Here is a 21441-nt window from a genome sequence, read left to right on the forward strand (position 1 = left end):
CCTCCGTCCCTCCACATCCTCACCACCACCACCACCAATATCGCCCCCCATCCCGCCTGCTTTTTCCTTTTCTCTGGTGTGGCTCGGTTTGTTTGCTTTTTCCAATCGTCCATTGCCTATTTCCCGAGGCATTATCAACGGGTAAGTCGGCACAAATCCATCTTGCATCAATTCCATCCACACCTCTCTCCGACGAGCACAATCAATCTTTCTTACGACACCGCTACTAGCACTGGTGTCGAAACCAACCAATACTGTTGATACTGACATCCAATCCACAGGACGAGAACGAAGACCGAAGCAGTTGATACAACCCAAACCTACCACGGCGCGTCATCGGACGACGCTCCCCAACCCGCAGCCATGAGGCAACACGCTGCCCGAACCCACCCGCTGATGGCCTTCCGCCCAGCCATCCTGGGGCTGTCCAGGGCCATCTTCACCCTCGGTGTCGCCTCCGCTGCCCCCATCCACGTCCTGGACGAGCTGCACGATGGTAACGAGGAGGAGGGTGGCGAGTTCTGGGTCCTCTTCACCATCTCCATCTTCCTCGTCCTGCTCGGCGGCGCCTTCGCCGGCCTCACCATCGCCCTCATGGGCCAGGACAGCGTCTATCTTCAGGTCATCTCTCAGGACCCCACAGAGCCCCAGCAAAAGAACGCCGGCCGCGTCCTGCGCCTGCTCGACAAGGGAAAGCATTGGGTGCTTGTCACTCTGCTCCTCAGCAACGTCATCGTTAACGAGGTACGGCTCTACCAGCTCTCACCCTGCAGTTGGGGCTCGACAAGACTTCCTTACTAACAGTATCTCACAGACTCTGCCCGTTGTGTTGGACCGTTGTCTTGGTGGAGGTGTGGCTGCTGTCGTCGGATCTACTGTCTTGATTGGTAAGTTGCCCTCATACGCTTCGGATCCGGCACACATTCCATTATTATCACAAAATGCTGACCATGGCTCGCGTGTTTTCTAGTCATCTTCGGAGAGGTTGTTCCTCAGTCTATCTGTGTCCGCTACGGCCTTGCCATTGGTGGCTACATGTCCAAGCCCGTCCTCCTTATGATGTACCTGATGGCACCAGTTGCGTGGCCAACCGCGAAGCTCCTCGACTGGGTCCTCGGCGAGGACCACGGAACCGTCTACAAGAAGAGCGGATTGAAGACCCTAGTCACCCTCCACCACACCATGGGCCCAGCAGCACAGCGCCTGAACGAAGACGAGATCACAATCATTGGCGCCGTCCTCGAGCTCAAGGAGAAGCCTGTCCATGACGTGATGACCCCAATGGCAGACGTCTTCATCATGTCGGAGGAGACCGTGCTGGACGAGGAGAAGATTGACATGATCCTGTCTGCTGGCTACTCGCGCATTCCCATTCACGAGGCCGGGAACGAGACCAACTTCATAGGAATGCTTCTGGTCAAGATCCTCATCACCTACGACCCTGAAGACGGCAAGAAGGTCAGGGACTTTCCCCTGGCAACCCTGCCCGAGACGCGCCCCGAGACGAGCTGCCTCGACATCATCAACTTCTTCCAGGAGGGCAAGTCACACATGGTTCTGGTTTCCGATGCTCCGGGTGACGACCACGGTGCGCTCGGTGTGGTCACCTTGGAGGATGTGATTGAGGAGTTGATCGGAGAGTAAGCCTGACCACCCGCCACTGTTCCCTTTGGCAATTACAAGAGTGCTTGGGTAAGCTGACATTTATTTTTACAGGGAGATCATTGACGAGTCTGATGTGTACATTGATGTCCACAAGGCCATCCGACGAATGGCGCCAGCACCCAAGGCCCGGTACCAACGACGACTGTCCCACGGCAACCACGCGGCAGATGGAAACGACAGCAAATCTAGTGAGGACACAAAGGTCGGAGACGAGGACCCTGCAGACAACTACGAGACCCGAAAGAGAAGATACAACTCGGCAACTGAAGCGGGTGAGGGTCCCGACCGATCTAACAGCCACAGCCCTATGCCTGGCACGTTCCTGCTGCGGCGCGCCTCGGCCGGACTTGATGGCAGGATGGAGAATGTTCCGGTGAGGGCAAGCTACAATGATATAAGACAGCATTTGAAGCACCTCGGCCCGTCCAACCCAGCCTCGAACCCCAAGGCCACAAAATCCACCACCGTCAAGATCAAGCCCGGCGTTGTCGTGCATGACGCGCCAAGGGCGAGCCCGGTTGCCGAACAAGTTATTCAGGAAGAGCCACGGGTCGAGAACGACGAGGAGGACGGTGACGAGACGACGTCCCTCCTGCGGCCAGCACTCACACCCAAGGATGGTGCGCAAGCCCTTGCCCAGAAGTACGGTACGACCGGATCGTCGCCTCTCTCACGAAGCGTAGAGAACAACTCCCCTGCCAAGGCAAACCTGGATGATACCGCAAACAAGGCAGTCCAAACCACTGAGACGGCTGAGCCGGCCGAGCAGCCCAGCTACGCGTCGATAACGGCACAGCCCCCGCAGCAGGAGCTGCATTCAAAGAGTTCCGGCTCGGGCAGCGAGTTGGCCCCCGCCGATCAGACAAGCCCATACTCACACAGAAAGGATCTTTTTGCCCGCAGTGGCAGTATTACCGAGAACATTGTGGAGTCCAGAGGCATCCGCAAGGTGGTGTTGGAGACGACCAGCAGCAACGAAGATGAGGAGGAACAGGGCGGATCCGACCGTAACAATAAGAGCGCCAGCCGATCCAACCTGAATCTTGCCTCGCAGCCGTCCCCGTCGACGGAGGGCGACGAGGAAGAGAACGGAATCCAAAGTCCAACTGTGCCAGGTGCTACTGAGGAGAGTGCTTCAAACACAGGTAACGGCAACGGCAACAATGGCGGTTCAGGTGGGAAGAAGAAGAACCGCAGGAAGAAGAGAAAGGGCGGCAAGTAGGGCAGCTGGCTCTGGAGCACGCCTCGGTAAACGCAGAATATAGTGTGAGTTTTTTTTCATTGGGAACTCGGTGGCTCAATTTTGGGAGAGAAGGGAAAAGGAAGCCAGACCACGATTCCCTGCCCTTCTTTTGGAATTGATGGAGCAGGGACGACAACAGAACGATTTCCAGCATTGGCAAAATGGAATACAGCCGGATTGTAGGTGTTAGCAAAGATATCGTGTATCATTACCAGGGTGGTCTTTTTTGGAGCATCGGAATTGAAATTTACGCTGTCTTGTACTCTGGTCATTCGACCGACCCATCGAAAGTGTGACTTGCGACAGAAATGTGCTCGTTGACTTTGATTCTGCTCACTGCTCTCTCGCACTCACTCTTGGAGTGAGCAGAGTACCTGACGGGCTCCATACAGCTGCTCAATTGGATCATGGCTAGTCGTCACACGGGCAGTCAACCTACTAGGTTGGATAATCGCAGTGGATTCGATGTAAATGTTTTCTCTATTTCCAAGACACATGAACTCACCATATACGAGTCTCCGTCCCCGTCCACACCGATCTAGTCATACCAGATAGCATTCATCCCAAACCCAGGCTCCGGGATGCGCGTCCTCGCCACACGAATGAGGAACTCATCCTTCCACCGGTAGATCTCAACCCACCCCTCCTGGTCGTCCGTGAGCGCAAGCCACTCATCGCTCCAGTCGCACGGCGCCACCGCATTCGAGTGCCCACCGCTCGTGGGCGTGGGGTTGAGGCAGATCTGCCGCTCCACGCTCCCGCAGGCGCGCAGCTTGAAGGCCGCGATGTACCCCGTGAGCTCGAACTTGTTCGCCCGGCTCGTCGCGAACAGGTAGCCCCCGGAGAAGCTCACCGCGCACACGTCGGACCGGTACAGCCCTTTCCCCGTCGCCGCGTCCCTGGTCGGCTCCGTGCCCGGCGGGATCAGCGGCCACCAGTGGTGCGTGTACACGGGCGTGCGCGTCGCCGGGTCGATGACGTACTCGCAGAGCCGGTTGCCCGCCTCCATCAGCGCGTACAGGTAGTTGCCCGTCGGGTGCATCGCCACCCACCGCGGGTGGTCGCCCGGGTCGGGCGCGTCGACGCTGCCGACCAGCTCGAGGTGGCCCGTCGCCGGGTCCTTGCGGTGCGTCCACAGCTTGTTGGCCGTCAGGTCCGCCGAGTACAGGTACGTCTCGGTCGGGTCGAAGACGGTGCCGTGGATGCCTGTGTTGGGCTGGTAGGGGTAGTTCTGCGTGTTCTGGGCGAGGGCGCCCGTGCCGGACACGCTGAAGACGTTGCCGTAGCCCGCGTGCTTGTAGAAGGGGTTCGCGTACACGTTGTAGGGCGGCTTCTTGGCTGCTAGGAGGAAGATGGCGCGCGTGTTGGTTGTGGCGTCGTTTGCTTTGGCTGTTGGCAGTGTGTTAGCTGTTTTCTTGAGGTCTCTTGTGAAGGGTGGATGAGGGTGAGAATCTGTGTTAGAGAAAGGGACACAGAGACCGAGAGACGTACGGTCTCCGCCCATGGGGTGTGAGGCCTCGTGGACGATCTCAGTCGGGCTCTTGACCGCGAAGCTGGACCACTTCTTCATGGCGGACCCGTATAGGTTCTTTTTTTGGTGCTGGTGAACGGCATCTTGTTAGTCTTGCTTCTAGCACTCAATTGAGGTCTTGCTAAGTGAAATTGTGAGCCAATTGGGGTGGGCAGCTCACGTCGAAGGTCATCCATGAGATCGGCTCGTCCTCCGGGATCTCAGTTCTCTTGATGAGCTTCAGCTCGAGCTTCTCGTCGTCGAACTGCACGGTGAAGATGGCTCCTGGGGGAGTCCATGTCCCGATCATCAGGTGGTGCAGTCCCATCCTCGCAGTTCTCGCGCTGGCACTCACGGAGCTCGTCGGCTGGGGGAGACGAGGTCGGCGAGTGAGCCCGGGCAGGCGGCGGGCGACGTTGAAGAGCGACACTTTGGGAGAGGAATATACAAGTCTCGACAACGTGGGTCGAAGAGACAATTGTGGTGTTTAACTGTGCTTGGCAGAGACTATGGAGATACGGCAGAAAAGAAACAATTCAATCAGTCGGAAGAAAACATTTTAATGAGACGCGGCATCGTGGAAAGTCGCGGCGCCGGCGCCGGGGCGGATGAGATCGCATCAACGTTGCCCCTCGTTTGCCGTGCCAGGGCCCGCGGAAGCTCAAGCTACCCCTGGCTGGTGGATTGTGGGGGTGGGGGATAAACGCTTTGGCTGCTAACGAGTGGTCGGGACAGCCGGTGCGATGTAGACAATTCTAGTGCCCGGGATCTGGTAGCGGCATTGTGTGTAGGCTCTACGTCTAGAATATCAGTGTTGCACGGCTGTACAGGTAAGAAAAGTCAACTCTAAGCTCGACGATGGCCTGATGACTTCGGGATAGCACCTTATTCCTTCCTCAGCTTCACCAGATGAGAAGAAAGATCCGAATCCGGGGATCGGGATCATTGCTTGTCCCTTCAATAGCCAATCCCCCAGATGCCCGGTTAAAGACTCATCCTGCTGGACGATGGCCCACTTCGTCAGGCTCAGCACCAGATACATAGTCTAGTAAGTGTGCATTCGCATCCATCTCTTGCCGTCAGAGGGTAGAACCCCTTCCCAAACCTACACTCCACAGCCATGCAATGCCCACGACTCGAGTCCACAGCCGCGATACCAGGAGCTTCATCTACACTGACAACAGGCCAACTTTCAGGTCACGGTCACTCGACTGACCTCAATGTGTTCTCGTACTGCAGTTATTTGCTGTTCACTGTAGCCATCCATGCCTCTCTAGAGCCGTGCTACTGATGAGATGATAATGGACGTGATTGCACTTGTTTCTACATCTAAAACGGCTCATCGGTTGATAATTGACGTCTCATACAATAGCTTGGAGTCTGACCCAATACCTGAACAAAGCTTAAGGCAAGGTGACCAACTCAGCCTTCAAGAATTATAAGTGAGGAACTCTACACGGAAGATGACAATACCTCGAGTTCCGGTATTTAAGACAAAAGAGAAAGAAATTATTTGATCGTGGATGGTCAAGGTTCGAGTATCTATTTAGATGTAATCCTGAAGAATATTGGTGTTTCTTATTGATTCCATCGATTTTTGGATGACAGATTCTTCTGCAAACTCCTTAAGATATTCAGCCTTCTAAGGATCAAGCCCAATATTTAAATGAAGAATGCTTGCATCTTGAACTAGCCTCCAATCTTGAACATAATTTTTCACGGGATTGTGTCTTGCTTGCTCAAGGTCGAAAAATACAAGTCTATCTTAAATCTGTGCAAAACACAGATGATAGATAGCTCTTCTCACCAATAAACGTCTACAGCCGGTGCTTGTGGTCAGAAGTTGTATCAATTTTCGAAACTCTTCAAGCTTCTCGAAATCCCGATATTGTGCTTGATCAATGTGCTAAGCACATTTCCTGCCCATGTGTAGAAAAAGCCATGATCATCGGCGTTTGTTCCAAGGGACCAATGATTGTTCGATACAGCAATCGGAGGCTTTCCAACTGCCCTGCCTCCTGACCTCAGAAGAAATCATCAGAGCTGATAATTGTTTCCATTGAAGAGCTTCCAAGCTCAGGACGGTCTGAGAAGACCACCTTGCGCACGAGACCGCTGCAAATTAGGATCATTGCAAGCTCTCAGCCACTTTCTTTGTGTTTTTCACCCCCATCCCAACCCAAAAGTAGGTTCACATCTATCTATGGGTCAACACCCTTTTCTTTTGGTCTGCTGACTCCTTGCCTCGATCCCACTCCACCTTCAACCACGCGTCAACAATCACAACATTTCCCTCACCTTAAGTGCAGAAATCACTCACCTGACCCACTTCTTACAAAGCCTCTCTGCAATTCACATACCCTCAACCATCCTCTTACGATGCATGCCATCATTTACTCTATCTTCACCACGGCCATGCTGGCTGTTGGTGTTCTCACCCAGCTCGTCGTCCCCAGCCTTCCCGACCCCGAGCCCATTCCTGAGGATGGCGACAAGGATTCCGCACTGCACCTCCTGAACTTCTATCGCCATCAGGTTGGCGTCCCCGACCTCACCTGGGGAGACAAGAACCTCACCGACACAGCTCAGATTGCGGCCAACTGGGTTGCTGCTGCGGACATGCCCGATACCCCTATCAACTTCACCCGCCGTGCCCTCACCCGCCGCTCTCTTAATTCGAGCTACGACCTGCAGGTGGCATACCTGGACCCCACCATCCCTTACCAGTTTGATGACTACTACATGACAGCCCTGTCCTTCGCCGCCGCCAAGCCGTTCTACAAGTGCGAGGCCATCCCTCTGGGTGACTTCTATGACTACTCTGATTACAGTGAGCTCCTCCTCTTTCCTCACGCACCTGCTATCTACCTGCATGGGAGCACAAGCTGACAGTCTTCCAAACTCGAAGCCCAGATGATTTGGAACAGCACCCGCTTCGTTTCAATGGCTCGCGCCAAGAACAGCAAGAATGGCACCTTTGTCGTTGCCGCCTACTCTCCTGCGGGTAACAGGTAAGTGCCTACAAGACTCCGAACATCAGAGCCTGCTCCGGTGTCTTCTTCGACTTCAACCCTGCTCTGAAAGATAACTGACACTGTGGTACAACGCAGGCCTGGAGAGAAGCCCTTGAACTGCACAGCGCCCAACAGCACTAGTGTTTGACCGATTCTAACGTGCCTCCAAATCTCAACGGCTTTTTAAAAGGGACATAGAGGGAGGTTTAAGGATTCTTTGGGGTATGGATGAAACGAGTCTACTTTTGGGGTCTTCAGTATGGCATGCTGGCCATTAGTCCCCCCGTTTGCGATTTCAAAGCCTGCAAGGCTTCTGCAATGGGAAGGGACGGAGGCACAGGCGCCTGAGTAGCTAAGAAAAGTCACAATGCTTAGTTGCCCTCTTCTGTTCCTCGACGTATCCCATCAATTAAATTGTGGCTTGCGTATGGCCCTGTTCTGCCCTTGGCTCCTTGGTAATCTCGCATCTGCCCAGACAAACGCCCAAGCTTCATGTTGTCCAGTGTGAGGTTTTTAATGGGTTCGCAGCCAGACCAAAATACAAGTACAAACGCTTCGTCCCGATCGAAGCCTGCCGGTGAATTCCATCTCAGCCAACCGTGCTGAGTGCTACTTGCAGTCACCTAGAACGACGCATTACAAATTCCTTCGTCCTGGACCTCTATCTAGTCCACCGAAAAGTTTGTGGTCGCTGCATTTCGCTTCAAAACGAACCGAGAGCTTGCCAATCCTCAGCATTCTACAATGGCCCGGAACCGCCTCAATCAGCACGAGAGGAGGAAGAAAGCCGCTGCAAGAGCTGCAGCCTTGGCTCAATCTCATGATAGTAAAGACGGTGGAAAGCGATCGACTGTCCCACAAAAACCTCTCCCACATGATGCTATCCCGAAACCAAGTGTCCCTGAGAAGAGCAGCGAAGAAGCGCAAAGGGCCACAAGAGAAGAGACTCCAGAGCCGATGATCACAGACCGGAAAGTCGAAGACATAACTCAGCTATTAATCGATGCTGAACTCGACGACCTCGAAGCCGAAAGGAATGGCCCCAAGTTTTTAATCCGTATGACCAATGACATCGCAGTCCTTGCCAAACAAAACCGGAAGCTCATGCAAGAGAACTTCGAGCTGAGGAAAGGCCTCGAGAAGGAGGTTGAGGCGCGTGTTGAGTACAGCAAGCAGGTCAACATGGAATTCAGAGTCTACTACCTTGGGATGCGGGCTCTCGCTCAGAGTCAGGGTCAGGACCCAGACGAGGTAATCTTCTATTTACATGGTCAATGTATTTATGAATTAAGCTAATTCAGTCCCAGTTCATACAACGCATACGTTTTGAGGCGGAGGAAGGTCGCTCTTTTGTGTGATGGATATCCTAACGGAGAGAACGGACTCGTTGGAAGGTTTCAGATGTTGTCTGATATACATTGGGCAAGATCTACTGAAGACCGTTTTGAAGACTCGCCTTTGTGGGGAGCTATCAGTTGAATTTTTCTCATCACGATGTTTCTCATTGCCCCCCAATAAACGAGTTCTGTAATGAGCGTCTATGCTGCTACCCTTTCAAGAATACCATATTTCCCACACTCGTATCTATTTCCAAAGATTTTTCATGCAGTAATAAAGTGAATTCTTGTCTGGCTCGTCTGTTTCATGGCTCACAACTCTTTGTGCCCCGGTGATCTGGCCGTTAGCCACGTCGATCTGCCCCCCTCCCAGGCCTTGACTTGAGTTCAAAGGTTTCCTCCATCGAGTGAAGTTGGGATGAAAGCTTTGATCCGACCAATGGCAATTTTTCCTTCAGGGGTCGAATTGATGGCTGTCTGATGAGAACGGAAGTTCAAATAGTATTTAAACCCTCTTTACCCCTTCTGCTACCTACTTCTCTGTTTGCCTCTGAACATCAACCTCTTAAAACAACGCCCTTGTGCAGACTGGACCTCGTCTCTTTGATCATAGCTCCACACTTGGACAGCAAACATCACATCGTCCTCTCCGCTTTCATCATGTCTAATAATCGACCCATCGAGCAACAGCCGCAGGCCACCGGAGTGACCACAGTTGCTAGGAGTACTGAGGTTAGTCTCAATCCATTCTGCGTCTCGCAACTTACCGAATACTGACTAACAACAGACAACCCTCAACGCCCAGATGAAAGACTTCTGCCAGCGAGGCATCCAACACTACCTCTCGACAATTGAAGTCGTGCCTAGAAGTGGCCTCGTCTCACTCAAGAGCCAGCTTGCTTTACTCTTCAAGACGTTGATTGAGAGCCATGAGCGGGAGATCAGGGATATTCAGAAGGACACCGAGATGCTTCGCCAGGAGAACAAGAAGCTTCGCGAGGACAATGAGACAATGAAGCAGGAGATGAAGGTCCAGTACCTTGTCATGCAGAACCTTCTCAAGAAAGTCACCAACGGAGATGACAACGTTAGCCAGGTAAAACCTCCTAAATCTCCACCAAGAAAGCGATGGCTAATACGATGTGCCAGTGAATGGACCAGCTGAGCCTGTAGGCCCTTGAGCTCCAAAGGCTCATGTGCCATCCACAGTTTACCTGTCTAGGCGGGCATGGGTGCGGATCAGACGAGGATACATTTGGAATGCTCTCCATTCAATAGTGCAGAGTCTCTGCTGCTGAAATTATGAAAGGAAGCACTTGAGTGTCAAGAAGGATTGAAGTATTCGATAGATCAATCTGCTTAAAGTCCAGGCAGACTAGAAGGGCCCCAAATGAAGGAGATAATTTGCATGGGAAAGCGATGAGACAGTGACCCAATTGGCCCATTTTGTGACTGAAGCTGGATTTGAATGAAATGAACCTGGGAGAGGAGAAGCCGCCCAATGCCCCAGAACTAGAAGGCCTCAAGATTCAATGGACTGGCCATGACCACCCGACTGCTACCCAGATTCTCCTCGTCAGTGCCGCAGATGTTCTTAACTTCCCTCCGCCTCTAAAAAGCAACGGTGCAATCACTCAGGGCCTTGCCTACCACCCACGAGCTCGCTCTTCCTCCACCCTACGGAGCCACTTCATCGCATTTCCCTTCTGACCGAAATGCTCAGTTTCGAAACCCCAAAGCCGAACCTGCAGAGCCACCTCCTCCCTCGCATACATCGCTGCCCTGTCGACGTCTCCAAGTCTCCAGACCATGCAAGAGCAGACGTTGAGAGTCCACTTGAGATCGATGCCTTGCAAATCCACCAAAGGGTGCCGGAAGAGGGCCACAAGTTCTTCTGCTGTAGCCATCGCCTCCATGATGTCGTCAGGAGTGTTGAAGGCTGGGTTGATCTGGCCGGCTTGCACTCCTTCATCTACGAGGAAGTTAGATAGGGAGTGATACAAGACTGAGATCCTTTGTACGATAGCCTCGACTTCCTGGTTTGTGCACAAGGTGCAGTTGCAGACGAAATTGTGGCCCTTGAGGTTGAGTCTGGCATGCCTTTCCGCCCGAGTGAGCACCTCCGAGTCGATGTACGAGATGAATATCTGGTCACCAGCCTTGACGTCCCTGACCAAGTGGACCCTCATGAGATTTCTCGTGTGGTCGTAGTACGAGAAAGCGTTCGGCGAGCAGGAATGGTTGATTTTACAGTATGTAAAGAAGACGCCCTTCCCATACTGCTGAGGCAGCCGAGTCGCCATCTTTCTATAAGTGGTGAAGGCTTCGGCACACTTTCGAATAAAGTCGCCCGACGGGCTAGTCTCTTGAAGACTGAAGCGGCTCAAAAACCAATTCTGGACAACCTCCATCGTTTGCGGATGGGTAGTACTGCGGACCTGATCACTGAGCAGCTGCACCGGGAGATTCAGGTTAGGGTCGAGATCCCTGGCTGCTGTAATAAAGGCGTCGAAGTCTTGAGCCAGAGTGGCTTGCATTGGAGCAGTAGGCACAATGATGAGTGGCTTATCCGAGAGCACTCGTGTGCCAGCAGGCATGTCTTTTACGGCGAATAGGCCGTCGCCCATGCGGCCTGCAGGGCGCTGTTCGACCACACGGTCATTTGGTGCAGCCTGAGCACCTAGGGGCCTCGTAAGTATCCAGGAAGAGGGTGTGTAGCCAAGAAATCCTCAAACGAACCTTGAAGACCATGCAAGACTGAAGGCCCCTGAGTTCCCTGAAAGTGACTCATCCTGTTTGTCAGGTTGCAGTGTGCGGCGTTTTCTTGGGCGAGGACCAATGGATCGAAACTGTACGTTGGGAGATGAGAACTGAGCACTCAAAACTTAGAGGAAGCTTTCCAGGAAAGAGGAAGGTTCTGGTGGATGCAGATGCGAGAAGTACCCAGAAGCTGGAAAGGCGATTGTCAAACGCTGATGGTTTTGAGGAGAGTTAGATTGATGAAGGAGACTAATGTGCTTGGTCTGGACCAAGACCATGACAGGTGTTGAAAGATGCGCCACCTGACTTGAAGAGGCTCAGACTGGAAGGAATCAGATGATAATTCAATGTTCATCAGACAACGATTGCCCTGTCAAGATGGGCCCGGCAAGATCTTGGAAGGAGAAGAGGCAAGCTGTAACAAATAGTGAGGTCAAATTCACTGATCAGCGTCCACGCCAAACATCTAACCCTGAAAAGACGGTCCCTATAGATCTCCAAACAGCACAGGGTTGAGCTTTCCACAGGAGTTCTCGGTGCAGATAACTTCGGTCTCTTAATACTGCAGCTTCTACGGCCGCACCACTGTGGATTGCTCTTTCTCTCTGAGAGAGGGGGGAAGAGAGAGAATCAACGAAGTCCAGCTCATTTTCTCAGAGTATGGAAGGCGCAACACATGTAAAATAACACGCAGTCATCTGGGTCAAAAGACTGTGCTTCTGCTCCCACCAAACAGGCCCGTTGATAACAACATGCATCACACGGAACAAAAGCAGTTGCTAATTTACACACATTTCCCCGAATATTAATCCACCCTCATATAATCAAGAGACACCTAAAACGCGCGTTGAGGCCATCATTTGCTACCTCAGCACAGTGCCTTCTCGACAACATGGAGCCCGATGACTTGACACATTTGTTTTTAAAGTACCTCGGTGAAGCAAATTGGAACGACAGGCCGTAGAATGGTCTCGGCGACTCACCCGTCAGCAAACTTGTCACCCTCATCGGAACAAAACCTTCGCCAATGTACCTCGGACGTTTAGGCTCAGAGCACAGTGGAATGATCATGGGCCTCTGCCCGAGCCTGGAGCTGATGGGAGCTACAGTGAAGCCACACAGCGAGCAAATGGTCAACAAGTTGCTCCAGGGAACAGGGTGGGAACTTGTTCCTGAGCACATTTTAGGTGCGACGATTACCGGCCGGGCGCCACGGTGGGCAGGAAAGCAGAGGAAGTTTGCGCAGCTGGGCATGGTGATGATAGCCGCCAACCTCCAAAGAGATGACCAGCCTTTTCCGTCGGGTTTATGGCACAGGACCAACTTCGTGCTTGCGGCCCAGATAAATGAGCAGGGAAAGGCTTCAGCGCTTTGGCTCCTGTTCTATCCTCCCCACTACCGCAACCGCATCAACAGCGTGGCTCTCTCATACCCCGAGTTTAATCTTTTCACCATCGCGGCCGTGGACCCCCTCCAACTCAACCGGACTCAAAACAAAGTCTTCCTAGTCAGTCTTGGCTCGGCCAGCTGGCGCCGAAAGATGGAGACAATAGAAGATTGTACGGAAGGGCTGGGCATTGTGACCCTTGAGTTCGTCGAAGACCTCCAGCCCGTTCACTATGTCAGAGTGGTGTGGAACTCTGCAGTACAATTCAGCCAGGCGCCATTGGTGCTGAAGAATTTGGTCATAAAGTCGTCAAACGGGCAGAAAAGATGTATCTGGGTTTGCGAGGGCTTTCCAAACCATCCATTGCTGACCTGTCCGGCCTACATCACACCGGATAGAGACCCTTTGCCTGGCATGCTGCCTAGTGCCCCAATGCTCGTCCCTGGGTCAGATGAAGTGAAGATGGTCTACGAGCCAGGATCTCCGTATTAATGTCAAGAGCGTCGTGGTTTCTCCTCGAGCTTTACGGCGCTGGACAAACATTTACTTCTGCAAGCATTCCTCCTCATAGCAAACATCTCTTTTCAGCGTCCATAACTACATCTTAGGTATTCATAGCGAGAAATGACAGGAATTCCAGCGACAACTTCAAACAAAGTCTCTTGCAATCATCTGCGCTTGTAAGGCTGGAAGCTTACACACTAGCATAGGGAACGAAAAGGTCACGCACTGTCTTGGTGGCGAACCCGGCCTCCTGGGGCTGAGGCCATTGACAGGGTGGCCGGGACGGACCGAGAAACCATCCTTTGTGTTTCTGCACGTTGGTGGTTGTGCGCAGCCGTTGGGGGGCGCTGGCGCATGTCCGAGTGCTACATACGAGCTGTACTTGGATGATAGTATACCCACATTCTCACACCACTGCCTAGCACTAACGGCAGAGGCCTTGGGAAGAACAGAATGCACCACCAGGTACCGCCCAATGACAGACAGGTGGGCCTGGATGGAGGGGAGAGAAAAATCAAGAGAGGAGATCTAGAACCATGCACACAGTAGTCTACATCGCCTTTCGATTGGGCACCTCTCAGGCATGTTCGGCGAATGCTAGTCTCTGGTAGGCGGTGGACGAGGTGAGTGGTCGAACTTGGGCGTCAATGGTCCCAGATGTCCGGCATTGCACCTCTAGACCCCGACGTCATCACACATGACCCTTGTGATCACACTTGGAGGGGCCCGACAGAGAGCGGTCAGGCAATTCGAGAATCCGAGCCGGGAGGCGACAACCCCAAGACAGCTAGATTGGTGTGCTGGGCCGCGAACACAACATAGAGATAAGCATATGTTGTGTCGTCGAAAGCTGCCCTGGCTAGGACATTTAATGGAATGACAACCCGAGAGAAGTGGAACCAGGGGAAAAAAACATAATCTCAACAGATGCTGCCCGACTGGCGAGCTAGAGAGAAAGGGGCCAAAAAAGGCTGGGAAATGAGGGCAGAGTGGAAGAATAGGCAGACAGGCAGAGAAAAGTGAGAGGGAGTGATATTGAGCCCATGTGAAATGTATGCCTGACCATGGTCAGGAGAATGGCGGAAAGCCGTACGAGGACAGGAGATGCCTGCCTTGGACGAGGTCGAGACGGCGTCGCGACGGTGGGGAGATGGGATCTGTTAATACAGGTGTGGCAACGACTTCTAATCACTAACACATCCCATCACCACACCCAAGGGGGAACCAAGCTCACCGGATGGTGGGTTTGCCGGTCTGCCTGGGCCTCCCCTGCGACAGCTGGACACGTCCTGCGTGCGCCCGAGGATGGCGCCCTCTTCCCAAGGGGACCCACGGCAGTTGCGCTGGCCCAGGCAGAGCCCATGCAGGTGCAGGTAGTCGCAGGTAGTCTGGCAGTCTGGCAAGTCTGGGCCGTCCAGGCTATGCTTGCCCCTCTGCCCCTCCATCCGCACTCCATCCGCTCTCGCACTCCACCCAAGAACAGAGCAGCCATGCCAAATGGATACTGACATGCCCAGGATGCGGATGGATCCATCGAGATCCAGCCCCCGGATTTTGAGTTTGAAAATACAATTTGCATGCACGGCATCACTGTTTGACGTGGTGAAGTTTTCGCCGTGGAGACAGACCATGGGAATCATCGGCTGCCATCGTCTGCAGTGCCATCTTGTGGACCATTTTTTTAGGTAGTCTACTGACCATCTACCCATCTGCATCTGCACTTTGTCTCTGTTCTGGCACAACCGACCACCACTCAGACAAATCAGTAGGCACTTACGCATTGTGAGGCCCACCGCCAAAACCTGATCAAGGGACCAAAAGCACTGCCAGAAGCAACAAGATCCCGTCGTCCCATCTCAGCTCGGGAACTGCCAGGGTTCCTTGGTTGAGACAAGAGCAAGACCAAGAGCAAGTGCGAAAGTTGAGCAGAGGAATAGGAAAAAGGCTCTCCTCCTTGTTTTGCGCTTGTGACAAGACAGAAAAGACAGAAGGACAGACACCCCTCCCTCCTTCTCCCCCCACCCCCCCTTAGCCCATCATCACCCGCCCTGCTTCTCCTCCTCTGGCCGACAACTCTGCCGTCGTCTCATTTGATCACTTTTCGTCGAGGCACAGTGGTTTCTGTCGCACAGCACACATCCTCACTGCCACGGCACTTTGTACGATAACACCACGAGGACACCGTCAAACACCAGGCGACTCGGGCTCGCTCGTACGCCTGCGCTGCTGCAAGCACTCTCACAAGGCTCGCGGGGTCACCTCCTCCAGCTGCTTGCTTCATCCAACCATCGAAGCCGAGTCATTCTTGCATTTCTGGCGGCCCTCCAGACTGGCCTGCCACAGGGTTTCAAGCGAGCATTAAGGCACATCTTATAAATATATCCACAGCATCGTCAGGAATAGCCCCCGCTGCGCTGCTTTTTTGAACCTGCGCCAATCCTACCAGGCCTTTGCTGCTGTGCAGACCTCCTGTCTGTCCCGTTGTTCTCTTGCTGCATGCAGCAACACATCTAGAGCAGCGACAGAGCGGATCACATCAGACCAGACCGAACCAGACCAGACTCGAAATAACTTATAAGGCGACCCAGAAGGCAGCCAGTACAGAGTACAAGCGGGTACGATCATCCATCCCGAGGACAGGACCCCATTTTCAATCCGACCAGGCTCCCAACTGGCATAATACTGGTGGTAGTAGGCACAGCCCAGCCCAGCCCAGCCCGAATCCACCTGCTTGCAGCTAGCTTGCCTGCTGCGGCCCTGTGGTGTGGTTCTTCTGTTGTCCGCCATTCGGGCAGGGAGAAAACAGAGAGGGAGACAAAACAGTCCCGAGGCCCAGTCACAGAGGGCGAGACCATCAGCACCCCTCCATTTCTGTCGTCATCTGCGCCAACTTTTGAGACACACACACACACACTTCTGTCCAGTCCTGCCTTACTCGACTCGACTTGAGTTCCAACTCTCTACATCCAGCAAAATCAATCCATTTCCTCCAGCCTTCAAGAACAATCGACAGTGCTTTTTACCGTTTCTGGCCCCAGCGACCTCGCTTGCACCAAGTTTTGGACCTGTTTGACGTCCAAACTTAATATTCCCGACACAACGTGCTCCCGGGCACTTCTGTGGTACCATTCCGACCTGCTGGTCCCACCGTTGATCCCGTCAGTCGCCTTATTGCACCCGCTTGCCTGCAGCCATGTCCCGCAACACCTGGGACCGTGAACGGTTCATGTACGAGCGGGATCGGGATCGAGACCGTTACGACGACGACGACCGCTACTACAAGTCAAAATACCGAGAGCACTCCGCTGATGAGCGTTACGAGCGCCGCCCCGAGAGGCGGCCTTTTGAGGACGAGGTCGTCATTCGCGACTCTCGCAAAGTCTACTACGACGAACCCGAGCCGAGGTTCTCACGCCACCGATCGCCTCCACCTGATCTCGAGCGCGACCGCCGTGTTGTGATTGAGCGCGAGCGGCAAAGAGTGTCCAGCCCCTCTCCGCCAAGCAGGCCTGCATTTCTCCGGAGACAGTCCAGCCTCGACACATTCGACAGGCGACCCAGAGGCTTCCATTATGAGGAGGAAGAAAGGGAAAGATACGGCCCACCTGCAAGGCGCGAGGACTTCCGTCCCCGGCCTTATGAGCCCATCCCGCTGCCCCGGACTCGCGCCCTGCCCCCTCCGAGAAGGTTTGCCGAGCGTGACTCCTTCGATGAGATCCGTGTGAGCGACCCAGACTACTATGGCGACGAGGAGTACCGGTCCTACCCGGAGCGCGTGCGAGAGCGGGAGATCGTCCGCACCAAGAGGCGGGATCACAGCCCGTCCCACACCCACCGGTCCAGTCGCACCCGCAGCCACCGCGGCAGCACCGTGCGCAGCAGCTCCCGGTCATCCACCACTACCAGCAGCTCGGGCAGCAGCAGTGGCGGCACCACTGTTACTGTCAAGAGCGAATATCCCAAGAAGGGCAAAACTCGCATTCCAGCCCGCCTGGCTTCCAAGCGTGCGCTGATCGACCTGGGCTATCCATTTGTTGAGGAGGTAAGGTTGCTTGCGCGTATCTGAAATTGGTATGAGTGTGAGTGCTAACATGCGCGCAGGGTAACACGATTGTCGTGCTGAAGGCTCTTGGCCAGGAAAATATCGACGATCTGCTCAAGCTCAGCGAAGACTACAAGAAGAGTGAGTCCTCTAAAATAGCGTCGCTAGCAGAGAGCCACTGACTAACTATCGTCACAGGCGAGGCCGAGCTTACCGCAGGACGGTCTGAAGCGGGCAACATCATTGAAGAGAGGCGAGAGGAGACTATCATCCATGCGCCCTCTTCGCATCACCCGTCCATGCACGCACCACCACCACCCCCGATGATGCATGGGCCACCCCCGACTATGCATGGCCCGCCGCCGCCCGTCATGATGCCGCCGCCGCCTATGCCTCAACCTCCTCCGATGTTCCATGCGCCGCCACCACCACCTCCGCCGCCTGCAGAGGTGGTGGAGAAGACCACCGTTATTCGTGACGTTTCGCCCGCCCGATCGTACACCACCACCACTTCCGGAACAACGCACACATCCCACACGTCCCGCACGCCCTACATTGTTGACGTCCGGCGTGAGGAGATCTCCGAGGAAGTCCCTGTCGGTGCGATGGCTCTGGTCAAGTCCGATCGACACCGTTCGCGTTCTCGATCTGACCGGGACATTCGACACGAAATCCGTGACCTTGAGCGACAGCTTGATCGGAAACGCCATAGTGAACGCGAACTCGTCAAAGCGGAACGGCTCAGCAGCGGAGAGCTGGTGCTGTACGAGGAGCAGGTGGAGAGGATCGAGGAGCCGCGGCGCGGAGTGCGCATTGAGAAGGACAAGAAAGGTAGGATGTCCATCAGCGTGCCGAAGTATCGTTAAAGGTGCGGTGCGCGATGTTCTTTCCACCGTCCTGATCAGAACAGCGGCTGACTCATTTGTGCTTTTTAGGCCCTCCGCCTGGCATCGTCAAGGCAATGCTGGCAACCCTGACCTAGAGTATGGTGCCGTGAAAATGGGTGCCTGGCGTTGGATTGCCGGGGATTCGGGCGTCTCGAGAGCCATGTTCATGATATCTATTTGCCGCTTAGGAACGACCAAACTGCATTTCACATCATCTTCCCAGATGTTCCAGGGGAGATCATCGTTTCTGAGGACCTGGATGGTTTCTTTACGAAGATATGATTTTTGTTTCTTTCTTCAATATCACAGAATTTATATAGATTAGGGATCTCTGAGAAGCTTGTATAATGAGTTCTGGCGAGGAGGTGCATCACGAAATGAAAACACAAAAATACCCAACAACGATCGTCTGCTGGTGCTTTGCTGGTGCTTTGCTGTGATAACGGTGGAGCTGTCTCTTAATGATGAAATGGCAAGCTGTACTACCGCCCTGGAGCGGAAAGACACCATGAAAAAGCCTGTCCGCTGCGCGCATGAACCTAATACCCTCCAATGAGAACTAGCTCGTTGCAACGCGGACTCGTCTCCTCCGCCCACGTGACGCCCCTTGACCTCGCCCGCGTCCTCACCCCGGATTTCCACCCCACACGACAACTCCCACCGTTCCAACCCTAGGCCGGACTAATTTCAACCGATGTTGCATACGTACGCGCAGGCTTTTGTTCTCCGGGCCACCCATGATCTATCTCCGTGAGGCAATAAGCAGAAGCGTTAAACTTCCGGTCGGCCGCGAGCCAGGAAATGGAGGAAATGCACTCATCATTAACCTTAAGCAACAGCGTCATGGCGCGTGGCGTGCCTTGTGCGACGCCCACCCCTTCGAGTCGGGTTTTGCGGGGCCATTTGCCCACTTGAGCGAGTCCTAGCCGGAGTGTCTCCATCCTAGCGAGATTTCCGGATCGCCAAAAGGGCCCGCTTTCAGCCCATGTGGCCCATGTTTGCCCCAGTGTCGCATTGGGGCCGGCGGGAGGGATCGCGCATGTTTTGTTTCTACTTGACGGGCGTGGGTATCCATCCCGTTCCTGGATATATATTGCTCTGGCCGCTTGGCGTTCTCGGGTAGGTACATTGCAGGGCCTCGCTTGTGGCCGGGTAGGTTGAGTTAAAGTGCATTGTGGTGAGATCGTGTCTTATAAAGGTCCTCCTGAGCCCTCTTATATCATCGCATCCTTCACGTCCGAGTAGTCCTCGACGCCAAGCTTCCCTCACCCAGCCAAGCCCACCATGAAGCCCGTCACACACGTCCTCCCCCTCGCGATGGGGGCAGCAGCCTCCCCCGTCCTCTCCCGGCAGTCCGCGCCCAACGCCTCGTCGTGCGCGGCCACGACGGAGTGGACCGGCTTCTCGGGCCTCAAGCACGCCTTCGTTTTCGGCAACTCGTACACCACCACCTCCTTCAACTTCACCCAGGAGCCCTACCCGCAGCCGGGCAACCCACTGGGCAACCCATCCTACCCCGGGTGGACCTCCTCCAATGGGCCCAACTGGATCGACTACCTGACCGTCAAGTACAACCAGTCGCTGCTGCTGACGTACAACCTGGCCTACGGCGGCGCGACCGTCGACTCGGACCTCGTCAAGCCCTACGAGGACACCGTGCTCTCCGTCAAGCAGCAGGTGCAGGACGAGTTCGTCCCGGGCTACACGGGCTCGTCGCCGAGCGCCCCCGGCGCGCCCGCCTGGGCCGGCGACGACACGCTGTTCGCCGTGTGGATTGGCATCAACGACGTCGGCAACTCGTACTGGGAGGGCGACGACGCCCTGGCCACGCTGTACGGGCAGATCTTTGACGTCTACTCCGGGCTCGTCGACACGATGTACGAGGCCGGCGGGCGCAACTTCCTCTTCCTCAACGTCCCGCCTGTCGACCGCTCGCCGCTCGTCACCGAGTCGGGCGAGACCGCGGCGGCGCAGGAGAAGGCCGCCATCGCGACGTGGAATGGGAAGGTGGTTGACCTGGCTTCTGCGCTGAAGGGGAACCACTCCGAGGTGAATGTGTGGACTTTCGATGCCAACGCGGTGTTTGAGGAGGTCCTTGATGACCCTTCCAGCTTCCCGCAGACGAGTGGGTATACGAATACTACTGGGTATTGTGAGGCTTATGAGAAGTGAGTTTTTGCCCTCAGTGCTGCCCTCCCCTTACACAATGAGTGAGTTACTGACATTCTTATCTTTTCCGCAGCGGAACCTCTGAGCCGGACAGCTTCGTCGAGAGCTGCGGGGTGCCGGTCAACCAGTACTTCTGGCTGAACACGCTGCACCCGACATACCCCGTGCACGACGTCGTGGCTGAGCAGGTTGCTAAGGCGTTGGAGGCTGGGCCGAATGTTTGCTCTCAAGCCCGGCGCAGATAGATGTAGACAGGTTCAATGCCAATTCGTTTTCTTGTGATCATCAGAAATGAATCAGATACTGATCATGGGCCCGAGTAATCATAAAACATTGAATTTCATACACAGGATCTCTTTTCACGTTTGGGGTCCTTGAAAAACGTCTTCCAGGGATGTATAATGATGGATCGAAGCCGAAAAGCAAATGGAAGTGGACTTCGGAATGCAAAAAGCTCCCATATGTTCAGGCAAGAATCAAGGTGCAAATGCAATTGCCAGGAGCATGGGCGGGCTAGTTAGATGATGAGAGGAGGCCCCCGGCCCCCGGGTGGTTGCGGAGATCTTGGGATCTTTTTGTCGTACCATATCTGTGCCATGCCAGTCTCTGATCATATTCACTCGGGGCAATTCCCAGGCCACGGCCAACCGGCTCCCGTAGAATTTATAGTACAATTTGTTGCAGACTTCCTGCTTCCCTCTCTTCGCTCAGCAGGCAGCATGATACGCCGATCGTTCCTCTCCCACGGTATCAGTATTGCGGTTGCCTGTGCCAAGACCTTGAGGTCAATGTGACCCTACCTCGATCCTACTGATCATGTATAATCAGAAGACAACACAAGATAACATTTGAGAATGATTGTGTTGCGAGTACAATCTTCGGGTGTACTGGCACCTAATCTTGTCCCTTGAGCAGCTCGAAGC

At 54.3% G+C, this 21441-nt stretch overlaps 8 protein-coding genes across 8 annotated transcripts; 6 read left to right on the plus strand and 2 right to left on the minus strand.

Annotated features, from left to right (window-relative positions):
• Nucleotides 1-363: 363 nt before the first annotated feature.
• J7T55_013982 (duf21-domain-containing protein) lies at nucleotides 364-2887 on the plus strand (the record flags this gene model as incomplete). Its single annotated transcript, XM_053140908.1, has 4 exons — nucleotides 364-744; nucleotides 815-887; nucleotides 971-1640; nucleotides 1717-2887. 4 exons carry the CDS (start codon nucleotides 364-366, stop codon nucleotides 2885-2887), a joined length of 2295 nt encoding a protein of 764 aa, XP_052996318.1.
• Nucleotides 2888-3446: 559 nt separating this feature from the next.
• J7T55_013983 (carboxymuconate cyclase) lies at nucleotides 3447-4746 on the minus strand (the record flags this gene model as incomplete). Its single annotated transcript, XM_053140910.1, has 3 exons — nucleotides 3447-4297; nucleotides 4400-4508; nucleotides 4600-4746. The coding sequence occupies 3 exons, from the start codon at nucleotides 4744-4746 to the stop codon at nucleotides 3447-3449; spliced, it is 1107 nt and encodes a 368-aa protein (XP_052996319.1).
• Nucleotides 4747-6797: 2051 nt separating this feature from the next.
• Nucleotides 6798-7580, plus strand: J7T55_013984 (scp-like extracellular protein; the record flags this gene model as incomplete). Its single annotated transcript, XM_053140911.1, has 3 exons — nucleotides 6798-7248; nucleotides 7327-7429; nucleotides 7529-7580. The coding sequence occupies 3 exons, from the start codon at nucleotides 6798-6800 to the stop codon at nucleotides 7578-7580; spliced, it is 606 nt and encodes a 201-aa protein (XP_052996320.1).
• Nucleotides 7581-8176: 596 nt separating this feature from the next.
• J7T55_013985 (uncharacterized protein) lies at nucleotides 8177-9942 on the plus strand (the record flags this gene model as incomplete). The annotated part of the gene is made up of 4 exons (XM_053140912.1): nucleotides 8177-8666; nucleotides 9383-9501; nucleotides 9557-9865; nucleotides 9931-9942. The coding sequence occupies 4 exons, from the start codon at nucleotides 8177-8179 to the stop codon at nucleotides 9940-9942; spliced, it is 930 nt and encodes a 309-aa protein (XP_052996321.1).
• A 473-nt stretch (nucleotides 9943-10415) lies between these two features.
• On the minus strand, nucleotides 10416-11396 carry J7T55_013986 (tpr domain protein; the record flags this gene model as incomplete). The annotated part of the gene is made up of 1 exon (XM_053140913.1): nucleotides 10416-11396. The coding sequence occupies one exon, from the start codon at nucleotides 11394-11396 to the stop codon at nucleotides 10416-10418; it is 981 nt and encodes a 326-aa protein (XP_052996322.1).
• A 1160-nt stretch (nucleotides 11397-12556) lies between these two features.
• On the plus strand, nucleotides 12557-13408 carry J7T55_013987 (uncharacterized protein; the record flags this gene model as incomplete). The annotated part of the gene is made up of 1 exon (XM_053140914.1): nucleotides 12557-13408. One exon carries the CDS (start codon nucleotides 12557-12559, stop codon nucleotides 13406-13408), a length of 852 nt encoding a protein of 283 aa, XP_052996323.1.
• A 3205-nt stretch (nucleotides 13409-16613) lies between these two features.
• Nucleotides 16614-18444, plus strand: J7T55_013988 (uncharacterized protein; the record flags this gene model as incomplete). The annotated part of the gene is made up of 4 exons (XM_053140915.1): nucleotides 16614-17462; nucleotides 17522-17603; nucleotides 17661-18293; nucleotides 18398-18444. The coding sequence occupies 4 exons, from the start codon at nucleotides 16614-16616 to the stop codon at nucleotides 18442-18444; spliced, it is 1611 nt and encodes a 536-aa protein (XP_052996324.1).
• A 1189-nt stretch (nucleotides 18445-19633) lies between these two features.
• J7T55_013989 (fungal cellulose binding domain-containing protein) lies at nucleotides 19634-20763 on the plus strand (the record flags this gene model as incomplete). The annotated part of the gene is made up of 2 exons (XM_053140916.1): nucleotides 19634-20517; nucleotides 20592-20763. 2 exons carry the CDS (start codon nucleotides 19634-19636, stop codon nucleotides 20761-20763), a joined length of 1056 nt encoding a protein of 351 aa, XP_052996325.1.
• Nucleotides 20764-21441: the final 678 nt, after the last annotated feature.

Source organism: Diaporthe amygdali (genome assembly GCF_026229845.1).
Source record: "Diaporthe amygdali strain CAA958 chromosome Unknown NODE_7_length_1459731_cov_64_868725, whole genome shotgun sequence".
NCBI lineage: Eukaryota > Fungi > Ascomycota > Sordariomycetes > Diaporthales > Diaporthaceae > Diaporthe > Diaporthe amygdali.